Genomic DNA, 22,604 nt, shown 5'->3' on the forward strand with positions numbered 1-22,604 from the left:
ACTGGATCTTGTTTAGGCATCTCTTCGGGTATGCTATGCAAATTTTTGTGTGAGACAAGCAAAGCAATATGATTCGTAAATGTGGCAATTGTGGTGTCATTTGTGTCAGATTAAATATAGAGTTCAACACATGACGCTGCCTTGTAAAACTTTTTTCATAGTTCGTTTTTACTGGTAGTTGAGATGCAAATATATATAGTTTTTAGAATGACTTTGCTATTTTGAAGTCCTCACAAAATCCCTATTTCCCTATAAATTATTAAGCATATTTCTGTGAGCCGATTGCCTTTAGTGCTTATTATTATTAATAAAGTATACATACTATATTTTTATATATTTATGAGTATTTTGAACTATTGATATTGTCGACCCATAAAGCGATCGTTCGTTTACACACGATTCGTCTGCGTCGAAAAAGGTTGTAGATAACTTAATATCACCGAGTATTCTTGCATGCAAGGCAAAGTCACTCAACCAGTGATACGCTTACTCTTCACCGGCTGGGACGTCTCATACTGATCTTATCAAGTAACAAACACAAAAACAACACCTTTTAAAAAGCAAATCATATAATTAAAATATAGAATAAAGTATCTGATAATATGGTGATATATGAGATCGATCAAAGTTATACTATTTGAGTTATGTTATTTTTTTCATGAGAAAAAGAAGCCGGAGCGAGTTTTTATATGCGAATACAATCGCAGTACCGTTAGAGCTAACACCGGTTATGAAGATAACTGAAGATCGGGTTAAGATAGTCTCATAAGAATGTGCATGAGTGTCGTACACATACAAATATGGCTGTGTGTCTCCCTTCTTGGATAAATTAAGCGATCGTTCTAACATTTATCGTATTGAAGCGTTGACCCTAGTTGGGCAATCTGTTCTTTTGTGAACCCACTCGTCCGTCTATACTATTATTTATCGACTATAATTGTTTTGCTACTCATGATCTCGATATGACCACATAAAGCAATTTGTCTATTAAATTTCGAGGAATTTAATATGGTTAGAAAGTAGGGTATGTTATATATTAGAATGCGATATTTTATATAAATGTATGTATATGACTCAGATATAACAGCTATGTTATAACGGAATTTTAAAACATCAAAAAATTGGCACATTTTTTTTATTTTAATGTATAATGTCACACGAAAGGTCGAAGATTACATTTTTAATAAATGTATTTGATAAAGAAATGAGATAATTTTAATAATGATATATTTACTGTTGTTTTATCTGTATTTTTTTAGTTTCTTGCTATAAAGATGTATACAATTGGGATTAAGTACATTCTTGGACTATTATGCCTAATTGCGGTCGTATCAGGAAAATCTAAGAAAGGAAGCAGCGATAAAGTAAGTACTACTTTATTTAATAAGTTCATATTAATAAATTATTGTATATTATCTATATTTTTGGGTATATATGTATGTACATATTATGATATGACGCTGAAACAAATACAACATATTGTGTCAGAGCCAACGCGCTAGTGTACTTAATACTATGTTTTTAATACATCTATATTTTCATTATTTTAAAATGATTATGTTCATGTATACGACGGTTAGGGGGAGAGGGGTGTATTAATATTTTTAAATTTAATAAATGTGACTACGATTCTTTTTTATACACACCATAAATAAATTAATATGTACGGCTATTCGCGAAACAACATATGCCTCGTTTTTTACAACTATGAAAAAAAACTTATTTGATATTCCACGCGCTCCTATGATGTACACTCAGTGTACATGTACAAATGTCGTAAAAAAACAGTGATTTAAAATTCGAACAATAATAATATTATTACGAAATAATCAGTTTTAATAATAGTAACGTAACAATTGTTGTGAAATAAATGCTGAAAACGAATAAATACCTTGGACATCGCGATTATTCTGTATACATTCACCTTGAATATTTGAATATTCTTAAAGAATAAAATGATAGTATACACTTATGCCATTATTAAAATATAACATTTTTTTAAATGTTTAGCTTTCCTTGATCCAGCATTTTCATAAATAAGCTAAACATCTTATCGATCAAACACACGATTATCCGTTCGTTATTTAATCGCCTGTGTCGACCGCACCTTTTGATTGGTAGTGGTGTAACATAATCTTAGAGTGCTTGACCTATATATTTGATTATATGGAGTAATTCGACTTGCATCCAACTACAAATTAAATAAATGTATCATATTTTTAATTGGTAATATTAAACAATTACTGTCTTGTTTCTCTGTCATCAAACCGGATATTACTAAATCTCGAGACCTAGCTGCAGTAAAATATATCTGACAAAAAGTCTCCGTTTGTCCGACGGATGTATTTAATTCAACGCATATTGGTTCGATCCTCTTTTCTGATAAATGCCCTAATTGGCGACATGTTTGATTGTATTTTTCTTAAAGATTTATTTAATAAGACTGGCTGTCTCACTACTGTTAATTAGTCTTGGAATTATAGTAATATTAGTAATTATTTTATTTAATATGTAAGTGTGTTGCGAACAAGCTTTTAAGATATTAGCTCTTGATTCGACATATCTGTATCATAATTCACATAATAGAATGCCTTCCTGTGATATATACCCAGTGGAAGAAAGGCAAAGGTTATATATGGTTTCCAGATGACGTCTTATTGTTTATGAAAATGATTAATATGCAACCATAAAGTACAAAGAAAGCATCTACCTAATATATTTTAGGAGAGGAGTAAGACGATTTGTAGGAAAAGCATAAAAAGCATAATCATAAAAATATAAATTATGTAGAATCTACAGACTCGTCCAGAACCACTTTGTTAATATCTAAAAATCAGTGGCAGCTCCTCATACGAACTGTGGAACTGTAGTGTCTTTAAATAAACTGATAAAATATAATATATGCTATAGTTAACTTTTAGTCATGAACGTCGATTAAATTGTGTGAAAACAATGATTTTTTTAATAATTTTATTTCATATGCATAAAACGTAATCTCAACAAAAAGCAACTTTGTAATAATGCAACAATTAATGGCTCATACAAATATGTTATGAACAAATAACCACATCCTATAAATATAAATAGATAATATAATTACCTACATATATGTTTGCAATTTTATTATCATTAATATTTATTGTTTTAGGTAAAAGTTGCTGTTTATTATGAGGCACTATGTCCGGATAGTATGAACTTTATAGTTAAACAGCTTTATCCAGCATGGTTGACGATGCACGAAGCGTTCAAAGTGAAACTTGTGCCATATGGAAAAGCTATCGTATGATATACAATATTTATATAATTTTACAATCATATATTAATATTTCATATTAAATTTTTAGCAAAATAAGAAAGACGGTAAATGGCAATTTGAATGTCAGCACGGTCCGAGAGAATGCTATGGAAATAAGGTATGTTTTTTAAAATTGCATTATATAATCATAGGTGTATCATAATCTTGATTATTACATTTATATTAAAGATTCAAGGATGTGCCTTAAAATACAAAGAATTGAACGACGAGAAGAAGTTTGATCTCATCAATTGCTTAATGTCTAAGAGGAAGCCTGATCAAGCTTTAGACGAAGTATGTTAGATTATCTATGCTTTTAATGTTTAAGATTGATTTATAATATAATTTATTTAATATTTTAGTGTGGTACTAGCTTGAGCATTGCAGTGAACGATATTAAAAAGTGTGCCGATGGACACAAAGGTGATGAAATTCTAGCATCGTACGGCAATAAGACTATTGCTTTAAATCCGCAATTATCTTTCGTACCAACTATTATATTTAACGAGGTAATTGTATTATTATATTTAACATATATGATACAAACTATTAATCTTAATATTAATTTATGATTTTCTTATACAGAAATACAATCAAGTGGATCAAAACGATGCATTGACGGACTTCAAAGGCGTCATTTGTAGACTTGCAACGAAGAAACCTACTGGTTGTAAATGAAATAACAATTTTATGTCTTAAAACTTTCATTATATTAATATTTTACACATATCACTATACAAATTTTTATGTACGATTAATTAGAGAAAAATAAACAAAATATTGATATATTCGTATAATTAAAAAAAAATCATTCCCAATCATTCATATACATCATGTGTTGACATAGTTTTCTGAACTTGACTGAGCTTCATTTGCATCACTAATGTTGGAAGACATTTCCAAGCAATAGTTGTATTTTTTTACAGTATCCATCATGAAGTATTCAACTATATTTGACACATTTCTATATAATACATCAACATACTGCATATTCTGAACAATTAACGATTTACTATGATTTAAAAACATTTCTTCCAAATTATTTTGTGATTTTTGATTTTGCTCTAATAATTCCTTTTTAATCTTATCATTCTTTACTTCCATCTCGTTGTACAACTTATATAAATTATCATTAGAAACATTCAACAATTGCTCATATTTCTTCAAAACTTTATTATTCCTAGTTTTTATTGTATTAGAAGGATATGATTCTGTTGAATAATCAAAGTTTTGACCTTTATTCTCAAATTCTTCCTCTTCATTTTCCGTTATCTTATCATGTATAATATCAACTTTAGAAGAGACATCTTTGATAATTTCATCAGTCGATTGTGACAAAGCACACGTAGACACCTTTCTTTGATTATGATAAATGGAATCGTTGAGATTTCCACCTAAAACACGTAATCAATATATAATTGTGTATTTATGCATAATCTCACAGGCAATGCATAGAATCAATATATGACATGTTACCAGAAAAGTTATATCAAACTGATACAAATTATAGCAAACTATTAAAAGCCACTGTTTGTTAGACACGCAGAAACTACTTTATAGGGTTCAGTAGTTTGCACGACGTTACTAGATGTTATCTCAATTATTTTTTAAATTAGAGCAAACATTAAAGGTAGTTCTATTAGCATACATATACATGTCCAAAACTAATAATCAAATAAAAATGATTTTGGAATATTATTTATATAATGATGTCTTATGTTGATTCAAGATATAGCAAATAAAATAAATATTATACCGTTTCCATTAAGTAACTGATAAAGAAATACATTGGTTCTGTCCGATTTATATTCTATATTCTTTAAAGTACTTAAAACCCCCATTACAGCAAATTCATCATATATATTAAAAGTTCTTGGCGAATTACTATTCTTCAATGACTTTTCAATCATATCAAATCTTTCTTCCAAATTAGAAAGCTTATTCAATGCTCTTTGTGAGTTGTATTCCAAATTCAATAAGAAACTCAACTTTCCATCAAGTAAAGTAACCTTTTCTTGTCCTCTATCAAAATTTCAAATATAAAAGTATCTTTATCAATATATAATTTAATGCTTATTACAATTGTTACCTGTTGATTATAGTGACTTTTTGATCTATTGATTTTATTTGTTCGTTCCAAGCGGACACGTGAAGTTGAAACGTATCCCAAATATGCGCTCTCTCCTAAATTAAAAAGCAATGTAATAAAATAATCTTCAATAGAGATAAAATGTCTTACTTACTTGTATATTTCTGACGTTGCTTTCTAGACTTGCCATATTAACGGCGAGAGATGTTAACTTTTGATCCAATTTCTCAATATAAAATTCTCCAAATTTATTTATTTGCTCTGAATATAACATCTTTATTATTAATAATATATTTCAATCATTAAAAAGGATTTAAATAAACATACCTTCCAAAGTTTTCACTGTCCTTCTTAATAAATATATATCATGCTGAATATCACCAATTGATTCAGATGGATCTTTTAGATTATTTATAAATTTATTAAATATATATCTCACCAGTGATACAATGATACATTTTGTGCAATATACATACCTAAATTAGTTTCTTTATTATTTTGCCTTGTATTAGACGCATTTATTATATAACATATACTAAATATAATCAAAATATTCTTATATATCTTTGAAATCATCTTCTTAGTTGTAATACAAGCTACTGACACAAGGCGATGAACTTCACCAAATGACGGCAATTTATAAAAAAGACAAACATACTGTAGGACTAATTAATAAGACAAAGACAGGGACGTTTAATTGAGAATTCAATGTATCATAATTGAAGCTGCTCAAAATATATACTTTAATTACGGTTAGAGATACATAATCAAGAACAACTTATATGTATATTATATTTGATATTTACCATAATTCATTTATAATTTGAATATAAGTAGAATTAAGTTTTAAGGCCCTGCATTTATTAAAGTACTGGTCTTTGGCAAATCAACAATATGAATAAGGTCAGTGGTCAATAATTGTCCATCTCAAAAATTTAACAATTAACTTTTACTCATTAAGGATTATATACTTTATTGAAGTTAATTTTTCAATACTTTGCATGGACTTATCTAACATTAGAACAACCATGCGTATCAAAAACAATTTCCACTGATTTTTATTACTTAGCTACTGAGTGGTTCAAATTTAATTTCACAATATTTTATTTTATTAATTTTTCTCAAATATCTCAATATATTAAACAGTTAGATTTCATGTGATTGATTTTAAAATAGTTTTCTTGAATATATCAAAACATAGTCTAAATCGCATAGATCATATTTAATAATACAGATGTTATATTATTTTGTTGTATTATACTAACACTGCCCTATATATTTATTTACAGTTATTAAATTGATCGTTAAATTCGAAGCAATAAAATATCGAAAGAAATAGATCAATAAATGTGTTTTTCTTTCAGTATAGTAACATGTTTATATACGAGAAGTACTTACAATTAGTGATATTTGTTTCAAGTTTTAATTTAGTTTTTGGTGTACCGGGAGATAGAGCTAAAAGTGGTAAGAGATTAAATGTGGACTAAAAAGAAAAACAATGATACTATTTTTAGTTACTAGTGTGCAAATGGCGTGGTACTGAAATGGTAGAATGCCAGCGGATTTTGTATAATTCAACGAAAAGAGTTCCGGCAGATCTCTTGGAGTTTCCACATATGGTATATAAATACTAATTTACCATTCAGGTTTTTGTCAATTAATAAATTAATTTAATAAACAGGCATTAATTGGATATAAATCTGCCGATTCAGATGGCTACATTTGGAATTGTGGTGGATCTTTAATAAGTCGATCTTGGGTTTTAACTGCTGCACATTGCCTAAGAGATCCAAAAAAGTATTGATTATTACTGCTATATTTTAGAATATAATATGTGGTGTTCAATGTCTGTTTTATTTAAGTGGCCCTGCTAAAAAAATAATTGTCGGAACAACCACTTTTGAGGAAGAAGAAGATGAAGATTTGACTCAAATGAGAGACGTCGTCAAATTAATTGGACATCCAGATTATAAACGACCAGCAAAGTATAATCGATTATAAATTAGATTTTAAATAGTGCTAGCAAGTGAAAGCTCATACACAATTGATGTTTCAGATATAATGATATCGCTCTTTTAAAAATGGACCGGCATATAATATTAGGAAGAGATATACGCATCGCTTGTCTGCAAACGGAGTTCGAAACTACAAATACAGCTATTGCATCAGGATTTGGAAAGACTAGTTTTGGTACAAAATAATTAATTTTTTTAAATACATATATATTTTTTATATTATATAGTACATAATCATTTTTTAACAGATAATACTGTAGGCAGTAAATCATTAATGCACGTATATTTAGACATAATAAGTAATGATAAGTGTAATACTTCATTAAAGGTACAAAGTTATTAGTAAATATAATACAAACATTCAACCTGATACTATATTTATACTAACTTATTTTTATAGAGCCTATATAATGAAAGAGGGGGTCTTCAACAAGGAATTCTACCGAGTCAGATATGTGCTGGTGATTTAGAACATGGTGGAAGAGATACTTGTCAAGGTGATTCCGGGGGACCACTTCAAACTCTTTCCGAGGTATGAGTATCATATATTTAATATATATGCTCTAAATAAAATAATATATTTATCAATTACAGAACCCGGATTGTAAAAAAACTTTTCCTTTATATGTGCTTTTGGGCGTGACTTCGTTTGGAAGGTTTTGTGGTTTTAAAAACTCTCCGGGGGTATACACGAGGGTCTCTTATTACATTCCATGGATTGAAGACATTGTTTGGCCGTTTAAGAATAAAAAGAATTTAAATAAATCCATGGGATAATTTACTCTTATTGCACATATTAAATTGTATATTTAATGCTGGTGGGTTTCTTTTAATATTAAAATTAAATAAGTTTTTAATCCTTAGCCTTTTATTAATATCTAAATAAAATATTTAACTAAATTTGCATTTATAATATATTTTATATACATTGAAAATACTAAATTAAGTAAGTAAAGTTTTTGGATTATGGTCGACCCTGGATCGGATGAGATTTGTGGTTTAACTACAATTTATTATCATTGCAACGTATATTGATATAATACACATACATAATGCAATTGAAATGTTATATACAGTTTGAAATAATTGTATTAAAGGCCAGTTGGTTTCAAATTATTTATTTATTTTCTTGATCAATAACGTTTTTGATATTTATTTTTCTTTCAAGCTATTTTATTTAACTAAACAATGAGTATTATTTTGTCTATATTACACATATTTAGTCGTTTTCATTACTGGTGGAACATTTTTCTTAAAGAGGTAACTTGACTAAAGCAAGGATGACTAAATTCTTAAAACCCATGGAACTTCAATTTTTGTCTACTTTGGCGACGAATGTGACGGATGGCAATTAGACACAGATTGAGCCGCTGCAGTAGTGAAGTATTGACGATATGAAGTTGTTTACATAGTAGAATATAATATACGCGCGCGCAAACGGGCCGAGGGTTGCCAGGCGAGAGAGTCTGTCACGTCAGTGTTACTGTGAATATAATAAAACATTATATATATCATAAAATAATAATATAGCAACTGCAGTGAAAAACATTTGCGATGTTACGGTAGTGGGTCAGAGCCACAGGTGGCTTAAGAAATTTCAAATTGGAAACTTTAGTTTAAAAGTGGACGATGATATTTGACGTAGCGAACTCATTGGCTTTAAAAAAACATTGGTTTTTAAAAGAGCGGGTACCAAAACCAACTGCTAAATAAAAAATAATGGTAAAAAAGACGCCTTTGCCCGGAGATGCAATGGTGACCAAACTAGTTCTTGTTATTTATTTGAAATATATCAAACATTCGAGGCTATCCAGCAGCACTTCGAGTGCCAGAGTCGTAGAGCTGCGATCCCGTCCAATGGTATTTATTGTAAGCCGTCATACGGCTATTATATAAATAAACGTTTTAAAATGTATATGTTAATTTTTACTAGTCCTTCGAAGGGGGCGTTAGTTCATTACACAATAGAGAACCGCCTGTTCCAATGTGGGAGAGTGGTGTATAAGTACCTACCACGAGATGCATAAGCGCCGCTAGGAGAAAACCGATAAACTCATTACTACGGAGTGTGAGCACCACTCTCTTTGACATAATGGAATGGTAAGGTAAAGATCGCAGGTGAAAAAAAATAAGACAACTTATACTTGAGAGAGAAGTTAAACCACTAGTATTTAAATATATTAACATTACCCCCTCCCCCACCCTCTTCGCCCTTGTTATTCAGTGCTCTAGGTTTCTTCAACCTAAATATTGAAAATGGCTTTTATATATAGAATGGTCCAATTCGATTAAATTGTGTTTTTACACAACCGAAGATAAATATAAACTAGAGTTAGGTAGAGAATATCAAGTTTCGAAATAAGATATGATCATCTCTGTGCAGTAACTTCCGCATATACTCATTATAAATACACTTTTAATAGTAGATACATTTTATTTTGTTATAATATGGTTTGTATACTAATTGAATTTTAATACTCACTGTATAATACTAGCAGTTATAAAGGTGATACAATTCTAATTTATTATTTTAGCAGCACTATAAAACAGACAGGTGTCAATAATCAGGCAAGTGTCAAACGTTGTACATATTGGAATGACTGTTGAATTTAGTGATCTGGCATTTTTACCTCCGACAATTTAAATTTTAAAAAATACGCAACAAAACGGATTTTTTAAATCTAATTATTTATTTAAATCAAATGGTTGTTTTTTGTCTATGACCACATTGTTGAAATGTCACATTTTTATGTGTTGGTAACACCGGTATTACACTGCAATAACCATGGCTTCGGAGCGGTATAGTTTTTCTCTGACAACTTTCAGGTAATAAGTGATATTATATTAAAACATCGACCAACTATATTCAAGTAATACTTTTGATGTTTACGTTTATGTTTAATGCGCATACTTGAATCAAAATGGCGAGTGTCGAGTTTGTGTTGTGTCATGTTTCGTGTGAAGTTTTGACCGATTATTTGCATCGTTTTTTACAGCCCCTCGGGCAAGTTAGTGCAGATCGAGTATGCCTTGGCGGCAGTGGCGGCCGGGGGTCCCTCGGTGGGCATCAAAGGTTCATAGCGTTTTGAGGTTAGAGCTTTATGCAAATTCATCTCGATGATGTTTCTTTTGTGCTTTGCAGTAAACGAGGGCGTGGTGATCGCCACCGAAAACAAGCACAAGTTGAGCTTGTACGAGTCCGACGGGGTTTACAAAGTTGAGAAGATCACATCACACTCCGGGTTGGTTTACTCAGGAATGGGACCCGATTACCGTCTGCTCGTGAAGAGAGCGCGGAAAATGGCTGCGCAATACAAGCTGGTTTACGGTCATGAGATTCCGACGGCTCAGCTTGTGCAGCGGGTGGCTGCCGTCATGCAGGAATACACTCAATCTGGGTAATTATTCACTACCAAAATTAAACTAATAATATTTATAATATACTATTTATCAATGTAAATCAATTAAAACAATGCCATAATAGCTTCTCATCCCAATTACAATAAAAAAGGTTTTAAATGTAGAAATGCTTTGTAGATATTACTGAACACTTGCTTAGGAAAGGATAATCTTAAGCGTTCAGTTTCTTCAAATGACATTTTTTAAGCATTGCTTTCAATAGCAAAGTTCATTATCCACGATATGATAATGCAATATTTGTGATGGTTTTAAGAATTCAAAATTAGGCCAAATATCTACAACGCTCATCGAGCGAAAAGGGAAGACAAAAAATGATGAAATACAGCATATTGTAACAATGGACTCAATAAATTAATTATTACTACAAACAGAAGTCAACGACTTTCCAGACTCATGACCAGCAAATATGATTAACTAATGTACGTGGAAAATCATTGTTTGCACAAATATGTTCTTGTAAATGCACCAGTTGGTAACCGGACGAAACAGAACATTTATTTACAGTAAACCCTCCAACAACACAGTAAATTGGGAACATGCTATTTGGTTGCGTGTAGTTGGGGGACTACAAAATACTCATACAATTTCTTGCAATAAGTATGTATGAATCAGACACGTGTGGTGAGACATCCTCCCTTTGGCTCGCTCATACATAAAGTAACGGACACCTAAATAGCATGTCCCCAATTTACCGTGATATTAGGGGTCTACTGTGTATACAATTTTAAATGAAATTTTTTAAGTAGATTCGTTGTAGAGTTATTCATGAGTTGTTTACTGTTTTAACCATCGCGAATGAACGGCAGCAAGTAAACGTTGGTCAGAACAGTGATATATATATAAATAAAACGAATAAATGTTTTTTAAAGTAAATTTGACCCCCAATAACAGGAATGTACCCAAAATTCGCTAGTGGAGTACAGGATTTAACAATAATTGATCATTTACTTATATTTTCGTAACATTTCTTGTATTTTACTGATCAAAAGCTGATTTACTTTATTCTTCTGATCGTTTATTTTATTTAACTGATTATTTATGGAATTATTAACTTATCAAATAATTAGTCGCCAATATAAAATAAATTATACATCTATTTTTGAACTTCTAAATTGTAATGGTTCTGTTTTTTCATGTTCTTTTTATTCATGGAACTATATTGGTTATATTGTTGATATAATTTTATTGCCACATAAGTTAAGTAATTTCCAATCACAGAATCAGCTATAGATTGTTGTTCTTTAATTAAACAAACATCAGAGTTGCAACCAAATCAAAGAGGTCGTAGAGATAGGTAGACAGTTTTGATGTCCTCTCTTGAACCAATGCCTAACTGTTTTTGTCGACATTAGGCAGAGTGAGTTATGAATATTAATATTTTCATAAACTTCTAAGATTGCAAAACGAAAAAGCCATAACTGATGCTCTTAATTTTTATTATAATGAAGTTAAAATGAGTAGATGAAAAAATTCTCCTATAACAAATTGACTCTTCATCCATGTTTGAACAAGAAGAAGAAACCCACGGAACCTACTTATTTAGCGTTGTTTTTGTCCTCTTAGTCACGCACTGTTTTTCAGATTAAGTGTCACTTCTTTTATACAGGTCATTCGAGGAAGCTTGGACGAAAGCAGAGGAAGACAATTGTACTAGTGTTTGACCACACCTCTAAAAATCATTTCCTTTAGTGAAAGCTGACTAAAGATGACATATTGTCTGATAATTAGGTCCATACAATCAAGAGTATATATGTAGGCGAGTGTTTCGAAACTTACAAGTGTTTTAATTAATGTTTAATTTATTATGGTTTCCAAAAGTTTTAGTGGCTATTATGCAATACTGGGTGTTCTACACGATTTCTAACACTTTGTTTTAAACGTAACCTTAGTTGTTTGCGTGATTTATGATTTTCTGTTGAAGCCCTCCTTCCACACATGCACAAGGAGATACTCTAAGTGTTTAATTATTTTTTGTTTTAGTGGTGTCAGACCGTTTGGTGTATCATTGTTAATTTGTGGATGGGATAATGATCGGTCATACTTGTTCCAATGCGATCCTTCCGGAGCTTATTTCCCATGGAAAGCCACAGCAATGGGTAAAAATTACATTAACGGAAAGACTTTCTTGGAAAAAAGGTTAACTACTTTTTTTTTAAATTTATCTTTATAAGAAGATTATATATATAATATAAATTTAATTTTTAGATACAAAGACGATTCAGTTTTAGACGATGCCATTCATACTGCTATCGAAACCTTGAAAGAAGGTTTCGAAGGACAAATGACTAAAGACAATATTCAGGTAAAATTAATCATTTTGATTTTTTGTAATTTATATTGACTATGATTTTTTTTATTGATTTTTCAGATCGGAATTTGTGATGCAAATGGATTCAAACGCCTAACGCCGGCCGAGGTGGATAATCATCTCTCAAATATTAGTTAAAGGAAACTGTTTTTTTTAATATATTTTTATAATTTTGTCAAATTTAAAATAAGATACTTTCCCTCAATAAAATTTCAATGAAAATATTTTAAATTTGAGCTTTTTTATTATCTCGCTTAAACTTATGGTATAAAAGAATGCAATTTATAATGGCTTGTATTTAAATGCACATTTTAAAAAAAAAAATTTATTTATCATTTTCACTAATAACAAATATACTGCATGAAAAATAAATTATTCAACATTCAACAAATATATTGAACTTGAAACAAATTATGTCACTTTAAATAAATAATTTTCACTAAAAATTAATACTTTGCGCTGAATAATCCCACTGATGTTTTACTACTGGTATAGGTTTAGTAATTAAATACCTCTGATCGTTTTTAAAAAACTAAAACATTAGATAACAGATAAATTTGTAGATATTATGTCAAAAATATCTGTTTAACCACTTAACAGTTGGTTTTTGGTAAAAAAAGAGTGTCCATAAATTGTCAGGTTTTTTTTTTAAAAAAAAAAAAATTTTAAAGAAAATAATTATCGAGCAATATAAATAATTACCAAGTGATATGTTTTCAAGATCTCAAAAAAAAAAAATTCAAAAAGTTACAATTTATTCAATATTTTTTTTTTGTATGATAAATTTTTAAATATTCAATACACAACCCTACATCACAATTCGGGTAATAATATCAACTCTCTTTTTGAATTGATCAATTCTGTCAACACCACCCATGAAATTGTAGTCCCCAACAAGTTTAGGAATTCTTTTCGAATCTCGCCTACTCTCGATTTCTACCATTTTTGGATTGTGTAATGTTGATAATAATTTTACGTCCTTTTTATCCTTCCACTTCATTATACAAACTTTCCCTCTCTGGTATGCACATATTTTTCCGCTCAGGGACATCCCCACCACTAAAACAAGTCAAAACATGATGAGCCCGAACGTCATTCGGGGAAATCACTAACAAACAAGTCAAAACAAGTTTAGCCCGAGCGTCGCTCGGGCTAGTCAATACACGATCAAACTCCGCGCTTGAGTCATGCTCGGGCAAAACTGTCAAGTGGTTAAAGCGCAAAATATTAAATTCAAGTTTGAGTTTATAATGTGCATTCTATCAAATTTTTGGTGCAAAGTAATAACATTTATGTTTGTGTGTACAAAGAGCATATTATCAAATGTTTAGTGCAATTATAACCCATTTATAATCAAATTATTGTTTTCATCTAAGTAAAAAATAACGATCCAATTTCTCAAATAAAGAACGTTAATGTAGAAGTGTTGTAACAGTATTGCATAGGATATTTATGATACAATAACAACTTGTTTATCTATCTGTGTGACTCTAGTTCAACTAAAGTCGAGGTAATAAGGGCATTGGGACAGGCAATTTTTGGCAATGAGATTTTAGATTATTTTATAAGTTTATCATTATTAATGGATTTTTAATGATTTTTTTATTTAAATTCTTGATCATTCCATTCTTTTGAAGTGAGATACTTAGTAAGGGTCAGATCTCTTTCTTGAATGTTGCTAGAATAACCATTACGTTAGCACTAAAAAGTATCTGCATTCGAAAAAACGAATTGCAATATAATTGGTTATTGTGAGGACCATATTGCACAAATTATCGACACGAAACAATGAAAAATGATTAGGTCTGTATTTTTTACAATGAGGGTATGTCGAGAGTAGTAGGGGTGTTTAATTGTTCTTACCACAAATATGATGGTTGCTTAATAAAATAATGATGGTATTTTTATTAAGTTATTTGAGAAATAGCAGTGATGGAAGAAGACCGAGTTATTTAACTCTCACTCAGATGTGATAAATGACATAGAAATCTAGATTGTGATAATTAATGTTTATTATTTGAAAGTCAGCTGCTTCGCTTTCTGGAGGGTCCCGTAAAATCTGTTTATATTTGTGAAAGTCAGTTTTATTTTAAGGTATTTATAAAGTGCCTTTGTATAAAATTCCCTACAAAACCATTAGAGCAATATGTATAATTTGTTAAGGTTTCTGACATAAAAAAGATATTTTTTATCAATGTATCAATTTATTGTTTTCTTATAATAGTTTTCATTTAAAGTTTTATGTATATATAGTTAAATGTTAATTTTATTAATTCACGGTCCATAACGATCCATGTCGAGGACCGAATGAAGAATCATTTGCTCATCTATCCAATTTCTGAAGAAAGGAACGTTGGCATAGACTCCAGGTGTAGTGGTTCCGCATCCGATGCCCCATGCTACAATACCGACTTGCTCATACCTATCCGTACGACCCTAAAAGATTATTTAATTAATATTTACTCAAGTAACATGTTAACGTTTATAAAAGTCTTAAATAAAATTATACTGACAGCCATGGGACAAGCGAGCGGTGAACCTCCGTCTCCTGTGCAAGCGTCTTTACCAGCAACTCCACCAGCGCACATGAATGAGGAATGTAGCTCGAAATTACGGCCCAATCTAGTCTTTCTCAGTTCAGTTTGACACTTTGGATTTTGTACTACCGGCAGCTCCATCTGGATTCGTATAATGCGCATTAATATTTGTTATGTTAATAAGACGTCTTACTCTTGATTATTCGTACCTTCTTCAAGATAGATTGGTAGGCTCCGGCCTTTCCGAATTGATTCTTACCCCATCCGGTTGCGAAGCAATTGGCTGGAGCCACGGTTCTCGATTGTCGGGGCAAACATACCACACCGACGTTACGAGTTAAGCTCATCGGCGTATTCAAAAACAATAACGCTATGTCGTTGAACGCATTACCTGCAAAGCAAGCATATTATATTATTAGAAATTATGAACAAGGTATATTTATGAAATGCTAATTAAAGATTGCTATTGAATACAGTTTTATTGAACTTTTTCGCTGAGAACAGGGCTGAATTAGACTAACAAGTAACATTTTAAAATAAATAAAACAGTATTAATTTTAAAAGTTAAAGAAATACAGAAAAGGTCAAAAATTGATAATCTTAACAACTAACATTAGAACAGAAAACCAATATCGTCCTGTTTACTTACACATACCGGTAACGCCCCTAATGGCGACCGACTAATCTCAGGGCAGAAATTAAAAATTACGCGTTGAACAATGTTTTTGTGAATTTACTGTTTTAGTAAACAATCAGTTTTCTTAGTTTTTCTCATCTTAAAAAATCACATATGTTTTAGATGAAATTAAGTTCTAACCTGCGATGAAGTTTTCATGCATGACGAATTCCGTAACATCTCTGTCTTGATGGGGCAGGGGCTCTGATAGGATCTGTGTGTCGTATTCACCAGCACGAATTTTGAACTTTTGATTGGCGTTTATTTTATTGACACAATGAGCAGCGGTCATGACTACCCTGGGATGAATAAGCGATCCTCCGCATTGGTAAACATATAAATTTTTGCCAGTAGCGGTGATCCTCTCTTCCCTACAATATAACGAAATCCATTCAATATAGATATTCTTATTTTATCGAATACGAATTATAAGTAATGTACCTCAAAATCGCCACCATCCACGGAAATTCGGCAAATTGAGCTTCGTTACTGTTGGCACCTACTACCGTTATGCTCACTCCGTTTGCATTTCTGACACCGCACCTCTCAACTGCAGGCGGAGGGCTTTGGGTCACTGGAGGTGGCGGTGGGGTTGGTCTTGTGTTTGGGGTCGTCGCCGCTATGTCAGGAAGGCCACAGCATATTTCGGTGTAGTCGCACTCTCCGAATGCCCTAAAAGTATGATAAATTATTTAAAATATGTACGTCCACATCCCGGGCAGGGACGCCATTTCACCTTTTTTATGGTGGGGTGGAGGGGGCAAAAGCAGGCCAGTCATTGGTCATTTTTTTAATATTTCCATTTCATTCAGATTCACAGTATTTCATTAAATGACACACATTTTTCTAGCCAAATTCAAAGAGGGGGGGGGGAGCTTTTTTTTAATGTTTCGATTTAATTAAGATTCATAATATTTCATTAAATGACATGCATTTTTCTGGCCAAATTCAAGGTGGGTGCCCCCAACTGCCCCTCCCCTAAATTACGTCCCTGCAATGTGATATTCTATCCCCTATTTTCGAGACTGTGTTTTTTAGATTTTCTTAGAGGTATTACTTGAGAATTTTTAAATCAGCTTTTTTTAGATGGGGGGGGGGGACAAAAGTTAATAATATTTCATTTCATTAAGATTCATAGTATTTCAGTAAATAACATGCATTTTTCTGGCAAAATTCAAGGGGGGGGGCAAATGCCTTCACCTGCCCCGCCCCAATTGACGTTCCTGTCCACATCACACTGTTTAAGCTATTTTTATAGAAAATGAAAAAATTGAAAAATAGTAAGATGAAGTGTTGTAAAGTGGTTGGTAAGGAGCTATATCAAAAAATGTCTCAAGTGAAGAATATGATAGTTTTTACCTAATATCGATCACATTGTTGCCGTCAACGATGACTTTGTTAGTCTCGTTGTGACACAGATAGTAAAAGACGCATTCTCCCTCTTCATTGTTTTGCATATAACATTGTTTAGGTGCTGTAAAAATATTTTCATTAGAAAACTAATACTTATTTATCTATTATTGCTCAATACTCACGTGCTTCTGGATTCAATTCAAATTGTGCGTTGATGACGACGAAAAATGAAAGCGCAAAAACAGCAAAAAACTGCATCCTAAAATAAATTATTAAAATTTGTTAAATTTTAATCAAAATTCACTTCCATGCGCTGCTTGATTAATTTCTAGAAGAGACAATCAATACGTATATTCATAATATATTTTGAAAGTTCTGAATCAACACAATTATATATAAGATGTTGCGTCAAAATTGTAAAAAAAACAGTAAAAACTACTAATTTATAAATGTCAACAACCAGCTACATATTGGATTAAAATGAATGAATGAAGTTAGAATTTCATAATTCATTTTACGACAGTGAAATAATAATTCATGTATATATAAAAAATACAAACATATAATTGTGCAGTTTATATATTAAATTTATTGGTAAAATATGTATAAAAAAGTTGCATTGCGCAGCCTAATGCACCGCTGAACTGTCTTAAGATATCTAAACGACTGTCCTTGCGATTTATTTATTATCATGGTGAACGTACGGCGTATAACAAGCTGCCTAAAGTAAAAAGACGAATCTATAAAAATCAAGGTGATTCTGGGAATTAAAAAAGACAAATCGATAAAAATAAAGGTGATTCTGAGAATCAACACATTTAGAACACAATTAATGAAAAAATAGGTTTGCCATCTAATTTTAGTACAATGCGACCAATTCATACTCTTTATAGTTCATATTTCGAAATCACAGTAAGTAGAGCGCATATCTTTAGTTAATATAATTAGTAATAAAGAGATGGTAATATTTAAAAAAATAGGATCATTGTAATAAGCATTTTGGCTGCTTTATTATATAAACATAATTTTATAATGAGTCATAAAACGCCAACACGAAATGTAATAAAAAATAATAAAAACATCAACTAATGTAATAAAATTATATTAAAAGGTTTAGTTCAAGTAAACTTAATTGATATGTCCCACGCTATAAATATAGTTAGCTTTTCAACGGTCGAATACACTGATTTTCCTCAGCCACATATTATCTACCAAAGAAATGCATAAAATAAGCGTTAAATGGGCCAATCGACACAAAATCTGGACTGCTTTGGATTGAAGATGAGTGACATTCTCTGATGATAGAAATATATACGGTTCAGATGCAATGCATTCATCGTAAAAGTGGCTTAAAATACAGCGTTTAATGCCTCCAGGCAAAAAATATCAAATCCAGAGAGACAAATTATCTGGAGGTGCTTCTTATATTCTGGAATGGAAGGTGTCAATCCTATTGACGGAATAGTAAAAGCGGTGGATTATAAAATTGTCTGAAATTTATTTCCATCCCTTCGATGAAACAGCACGCGAGGTAAAATTTGGACTGCAACTTCGTGCTTTAATTTGTACTCTTATTTTTTTTTATAAATTTGATCAAAGCAGTGGAATTGAAATTGAAAAAAAAATAATAATTAATTAAAAAAATAGTATTCTTAAAATATTTTATTAAAATATAATATTGGAATTGAAATTGAAAAAAAAATAATAATTAATTAAAAAAATAGTAAATGTAAAAATAAATTCTGGAATATTCTTAATTAAATTGTTGGAATATCTTTGTGTCACAATTAAGAAAAAAATCGATTGCACAACTCAACGAGCAAACAAAAACTAGTAGATGTGATTGAAAAAGTATGCCACGACAAATTAGACCACGAACTCCAAACATTGATTAATTAAAAATATTTTTGTGTTTTTTTTATTTAATGTTTTGTAATATTTTTTCACTTTATATATGATGTTTTATTGAGTAAATTTTTTATCAACATAGGTGTTAATTTATTTTTGTATTTGTACTTATTTCAGGCAGAAATTACCATGGAACGGAATTATGCAATATATAAACACATTATATTAAACATGCATTAAATAATAGTTTTATTTTATATTAAAATTTAACGTCAAAATAATATTAAGAATTACAGTATATTATCTTGTAATATTTTATCTGTACCATTAATCGTTCATTATTAGTAGGTAGATATATTTATAAATAGCTGTGACGTTAAGAATAAATATTACACATATACAATTCTTTTTATATCACGTTAGACGTTACTTGTAATAAATTTTATTAAAATAATGGAGTAGTATTCTCATATGATTTTTATTTGAAATTAATTTAAATATACAACACATGTCTGAAAATTATATAGACAAAAAAAACAATTGAGATAACAACCAGTGGCGTATTAGTAACAATTAAAATAAATATTTTTTTGTTTGAGTTTGAAATACCTTTTCTTGGCACACGTCTGTATCGGATGACGTACTATAAAACATTAAAATCAATTCTTAAAACAGACAAAGTAAAATTCGTCTTGATTTAAAATACTGGTTTTATCGATGTGCATTTGCATTTCTGCTTATATATTGGAGAACTTTAAGAGTGGACATTGATTCTATACGTCACAGATATATAAAAAAAATGATCTTAAAGAACTAAATATTATTGTATAGGTAAAAAATTTAAATAACTACTAAGGTTCGATACTAAATATAATAAAACTAGACTGATTAATAATATATGTGAAATAAAAGAAAAACATTTTTTTATTAAAGTAAATAAAAAAATGAATGTGTTTATTTTTCTTTTTGTTGAAAATTGCATAAATAACTAAATAAATATAATTGTATACATAAATATGTAAGAGGATAGTCATATAGAGCCATTGGAAAAACCCATTGAAAAACATACAGCTGGATAACATTTACCGAGTAACTTCAGATAGCAGCTATCGTAGGTCAAGTGTCAAATCTATAAGTATGTACAATAAAAACACAGAAAATAAACATATTAGCACGTTATGTAATGCCTTAAGTATGTTAATGTTTATCAAACGATATATTTTTTAGAATGAAATATGCAGAAATTTAGAGCAGATGAACAATTAGTATAAAGATACTAAAAGAAAATTTATATTGAGCTCACAAATTTTCCACTGCATTTGATCACGTGATTGGCAATTATTTAATTAAGTAAGGATGTTTTTAAGACGTTTGTTATCTCAATTGTTCTCTGACTGGTTAACTTAACATAGACACATAAAAATCACGTTTACTGCACTGTACTTTAATTACTATTAATGTATTTTACTTAAAAGTACCTATTTCATAATATATACAAATGGTTTATATCAAAGTTACGTATTGATAGCAGAAGTGTAATTTTGCGATAACTATTTAATAATGTCAATTACACCCATAATTTTGAAACATACATTTTCATTAATTTGTTTAATTATAGATCTTAAAATTGTAATATAAATTAAATAACGCTTACACGCTCGCTTTAATGATGATGTAGTTTGTGAATCTTAATCGTGTTTATATTATTAAGTTAAATATGGTGGTTTCTTGCCTATTTATGTTACAGCTATTAACTGAATCAGAGATTTCCGTTTATAGACGGGAAACCACATTAGCAAAGGAAACCACGGTGACGCCGGAAACATTAACTTTAATTAATAGGTGCTAAATAAGGTGACGGTTTGAAGATTAAAAAAATATCATAATGTTTGATCTTGTTAATAATAATATATATTGTAAATTTTAGTATAAATTAACAAGATATTATTATAATGATCAAATAACTACAGTGAATGTGATGTTTGTCGTATTAGGAAGGATCTTGTGTATAAATTAATGTATAATATCTAGCAGTTAAAAATTTTGTAATAAATTTTCCTCATCATATTCAAAGAAGTCGTAATTATGTTTTGAGGATACAACCGTTCTCTTCGTAAAATGAGAGGCACTTTTTACATTTGATGTAAATTTAAAACTTTATACACATAAGCTACTCCTCTACTTTAATTATTCATGGATTTAAAGAGAGTTTTTAAACATAATATTGTTATATAATGTTAAAAATAACCATAAAGTATATGTTTTTATTATTATTACAGTGTTGAGTTGATTATGTAATTAATAAATAAATGGGAAAGCTCGTGTGTACTGTAAGGATACAATTTGAGTAAATAATTATTTATAATATTTATAAACCAAATTCTGAATCAGTGATAGTCATCAAGTAATCAAATTTTTTAAGATCATCTGTATGATAAATATAATAACTGTGAATTATAAAATTACAATATATTGTCATATTTTAACTAAAACATCATAACAAAAATTTAAGGATTTAAAATCTTAGGAAAAAGTTAGGGTGATAATAATAGTATTAAATTAAAATATTTGGATGTTTGACAAATATTAAGAGTAACTACAATAAATATGTTATTGGATTAACATTCTTTTTTAAAGAATCTACTTCACAAGAAAAATATAATATATAATAACTGTTATAGTATAATAGAAAATTATAATACAACTCACTTGCTTTCGTTCGGTGGACAAAATGAATATGATAAGTAGAATAGACAGATACACGATATGAATTGCCACATTCTGTAAATATTTTTGTAATCGCCTTATGGGTCGCACGAAGTGACCCCATCGACTGATTGCTGTATTTTCCTTGCGATTGCTAACAATAACGAAACATATGTTTCCTAAATACATTGACTCATATTTTGTCCATTAGAAAATTCCCATATTCTATTTTTTAAAAAGTCAGGTCTGATTAGTGTTTCAGCATCCAGTTAAAATTAAAATTCGCTTCCCCTTTCTAGCTTCCAAAATTTTAAGAGAAATACTTTATCTATTGCATAATAATATATGAATAATCAT

The 22,604-nt window shown here is 30.0% G+C and overlaps 5 protein-coding genes across 9 annotated transcripts; 3 read left to right on the forward strand and 2 right to left on the reverse strand.

Annotated features, from left to right (window-relative positions):
• Window positions 1–390: 390 nt before the first annotated feature.
• Window positions 391–4,081, forward strand: LOC148237953 (GILT-like protein 1). Its single transcript, XM_088205053.1, has 7 exons — window positions 391–528; window positions 1,260–1,364; window positions 3,149–3,280; window positions 3,345–3,413; window positions 3,485–3,589; window positions 3,658–3,804; window positions 3,881–4,081. The coding sequence occupies exons 2-7, from the start codon at window positions 1,275–1,277 to the stop codon at window positions 3,971–3,973; spliced, it is 636 nt and encodes a 211-aa protein (XP_088061179.1). The 5' UTR covers window positions 391–528; window positions 1,260–1,274; the 3' UTR covers window positions 3,974–4,081.
• LOC148237954 (uncharacterized) lies at window positions 3,982–8,857 on the reverse strand. Of its 2 annotated transcripts, none has more exons than XM_088205050.1 (7): window positions 8,613–8,857; window positions 5,861–6,001; window positions 5,712–5,783; window positions 5,539–5,645; window positions 5,385–5,479; window positions 5,052–5,317; window positions 3,982–4,689 (listed from the first exon to the last, which is right to left on the reverse strand). In XM_088205050.1, exons 1-7 carry the CDS (start codon window positions 8,614–8,616, stop codon window positions 4,127–4,129), a joined length of 1,248 nt encoding a protein of 415 aa, XP_088061176.1. In that variant the 5' UTR covers window positions 8,617–8,857; the 3' UTR covers window positions 3,982–4,126. The 2 variants fall into 2 exon arrangements, with proteins under 2 accessions (XP_088061176.1, XP_088061177.1); XM_088205051.1 differs by having other exon boundaries at window positions 8,724–8,823.
• Window positions 5,968–8,253, forward strand: LOC148237955 (serine protease snk-like). Its single transcript, XM_088205052.1, has 8 exons — window positions 5,968–6,287; window positions 6,899–7,003; window positions 7,066–7,181; window positions 7,247–7,369; window positions 7,441–7,574; window positions 7,648–7,727; window positions 7,800–7,931; window positions 7,994–8,253. Exons 1-8 carry the CDS (start codon window positions 6,279–6,281, stop codon window positions 8,174–8,176), a joined length of 882 nt encoding a protein of 293 aa, XP_088061178.1. The 5' UTR covers window positions 5,968–6,278; the 3' UTR covers window positions 8,177–8,253.
• A 1,283-nt stretch (window positions 8,858–10,140) lies between the features above and the next one.
• On the forward strand, window positions 10,141–13,358 carry Prosalpha2 (proteasome alpha2 subunit). The gene is made up of 6 exons (XM_088181427.1): window positions 10,141–10,225; window positions 10,396–10,472; window positions 10,542–10,797; window positions 12,800–12,955; window positions 13,025–13,121; window positions 13,188–13,358. The coding sequence occupies exons 1-6, from the start codon at window positions 10,185–10,187 to the stop codon at window positions 13,263–13,265; spliced, it is 705 nt and encodes a 234-aa protein (XP_088037553.1). The 5' UTR covers window positions 10,141–10,184; the 3' UTR covers window positions 13,266–13,358.
• A 1,953-nt stretch (window positions 13,359–15,311) lies between these two features.
• LOC148237957 (phenoloxidase-activating factor 2-like) lies at window positions 15,312–22,388 on the reverse strand. Of its 4 annotated transcripts, none has more exons than XM_088181418.1 (8): window positions 22,251–22,388; window positions 17,876–17,952; window positions 17,700–17,814; window positions 16,782–17,012; window positions 16,482–16,711; window positions 15,874–16,055; window positions 15,641–15,805; window positions 15,312–15,563 (listed from the first exon to the last, which is right to left on the reverse strand). In XM_088181418.1, exons 1-8 carry the CDS (start codon window positions 22,319–22,321, stop codon window positions 15,402–15,404), a joined length of 1,233 nt encoding a protein of 410 aa, XP_088037544.1. In that variant the 5' UTR covers window positions 22,322–22,388; the 3' UTR covers window positions 15,312–15,401. The 4 variants fall into 4 exon arrangements, with proteins under 4 accessions (XP_088037544.1, XP_088037547.1, XP_088037546.1 ...); XM_088181421.1 differs by lacking the exon at window positions 22,251–22,388 and adding an exon at window positions 21,196–21,249; XM_088181420.1 differs by lacking the exon at window positions 22,251–22,388 and adding an exon at window positions 20,151–20,196.
• Window positions 22,389–22,604: the final 216 nt, after the last annotated feature.

Source organism: Plectrocnemia conspersa, unplaced genomic scaffold, assembly GCF_051122295.1.
Source record: "Plectrocnemia conspersa isolate PC_06_02 unplaced genomic scaffold, ASM5112229v1 ptg000002l, whole genome shotgun sequence".
NCBI classification, from domain to species: domain Eukaryota; kingdom Metazoa; phylum Arthropoda; class Insecta; order Trichoptera; family Polycentropodidae; genus Plectrocnemia; species Plectrocnemia conspersa.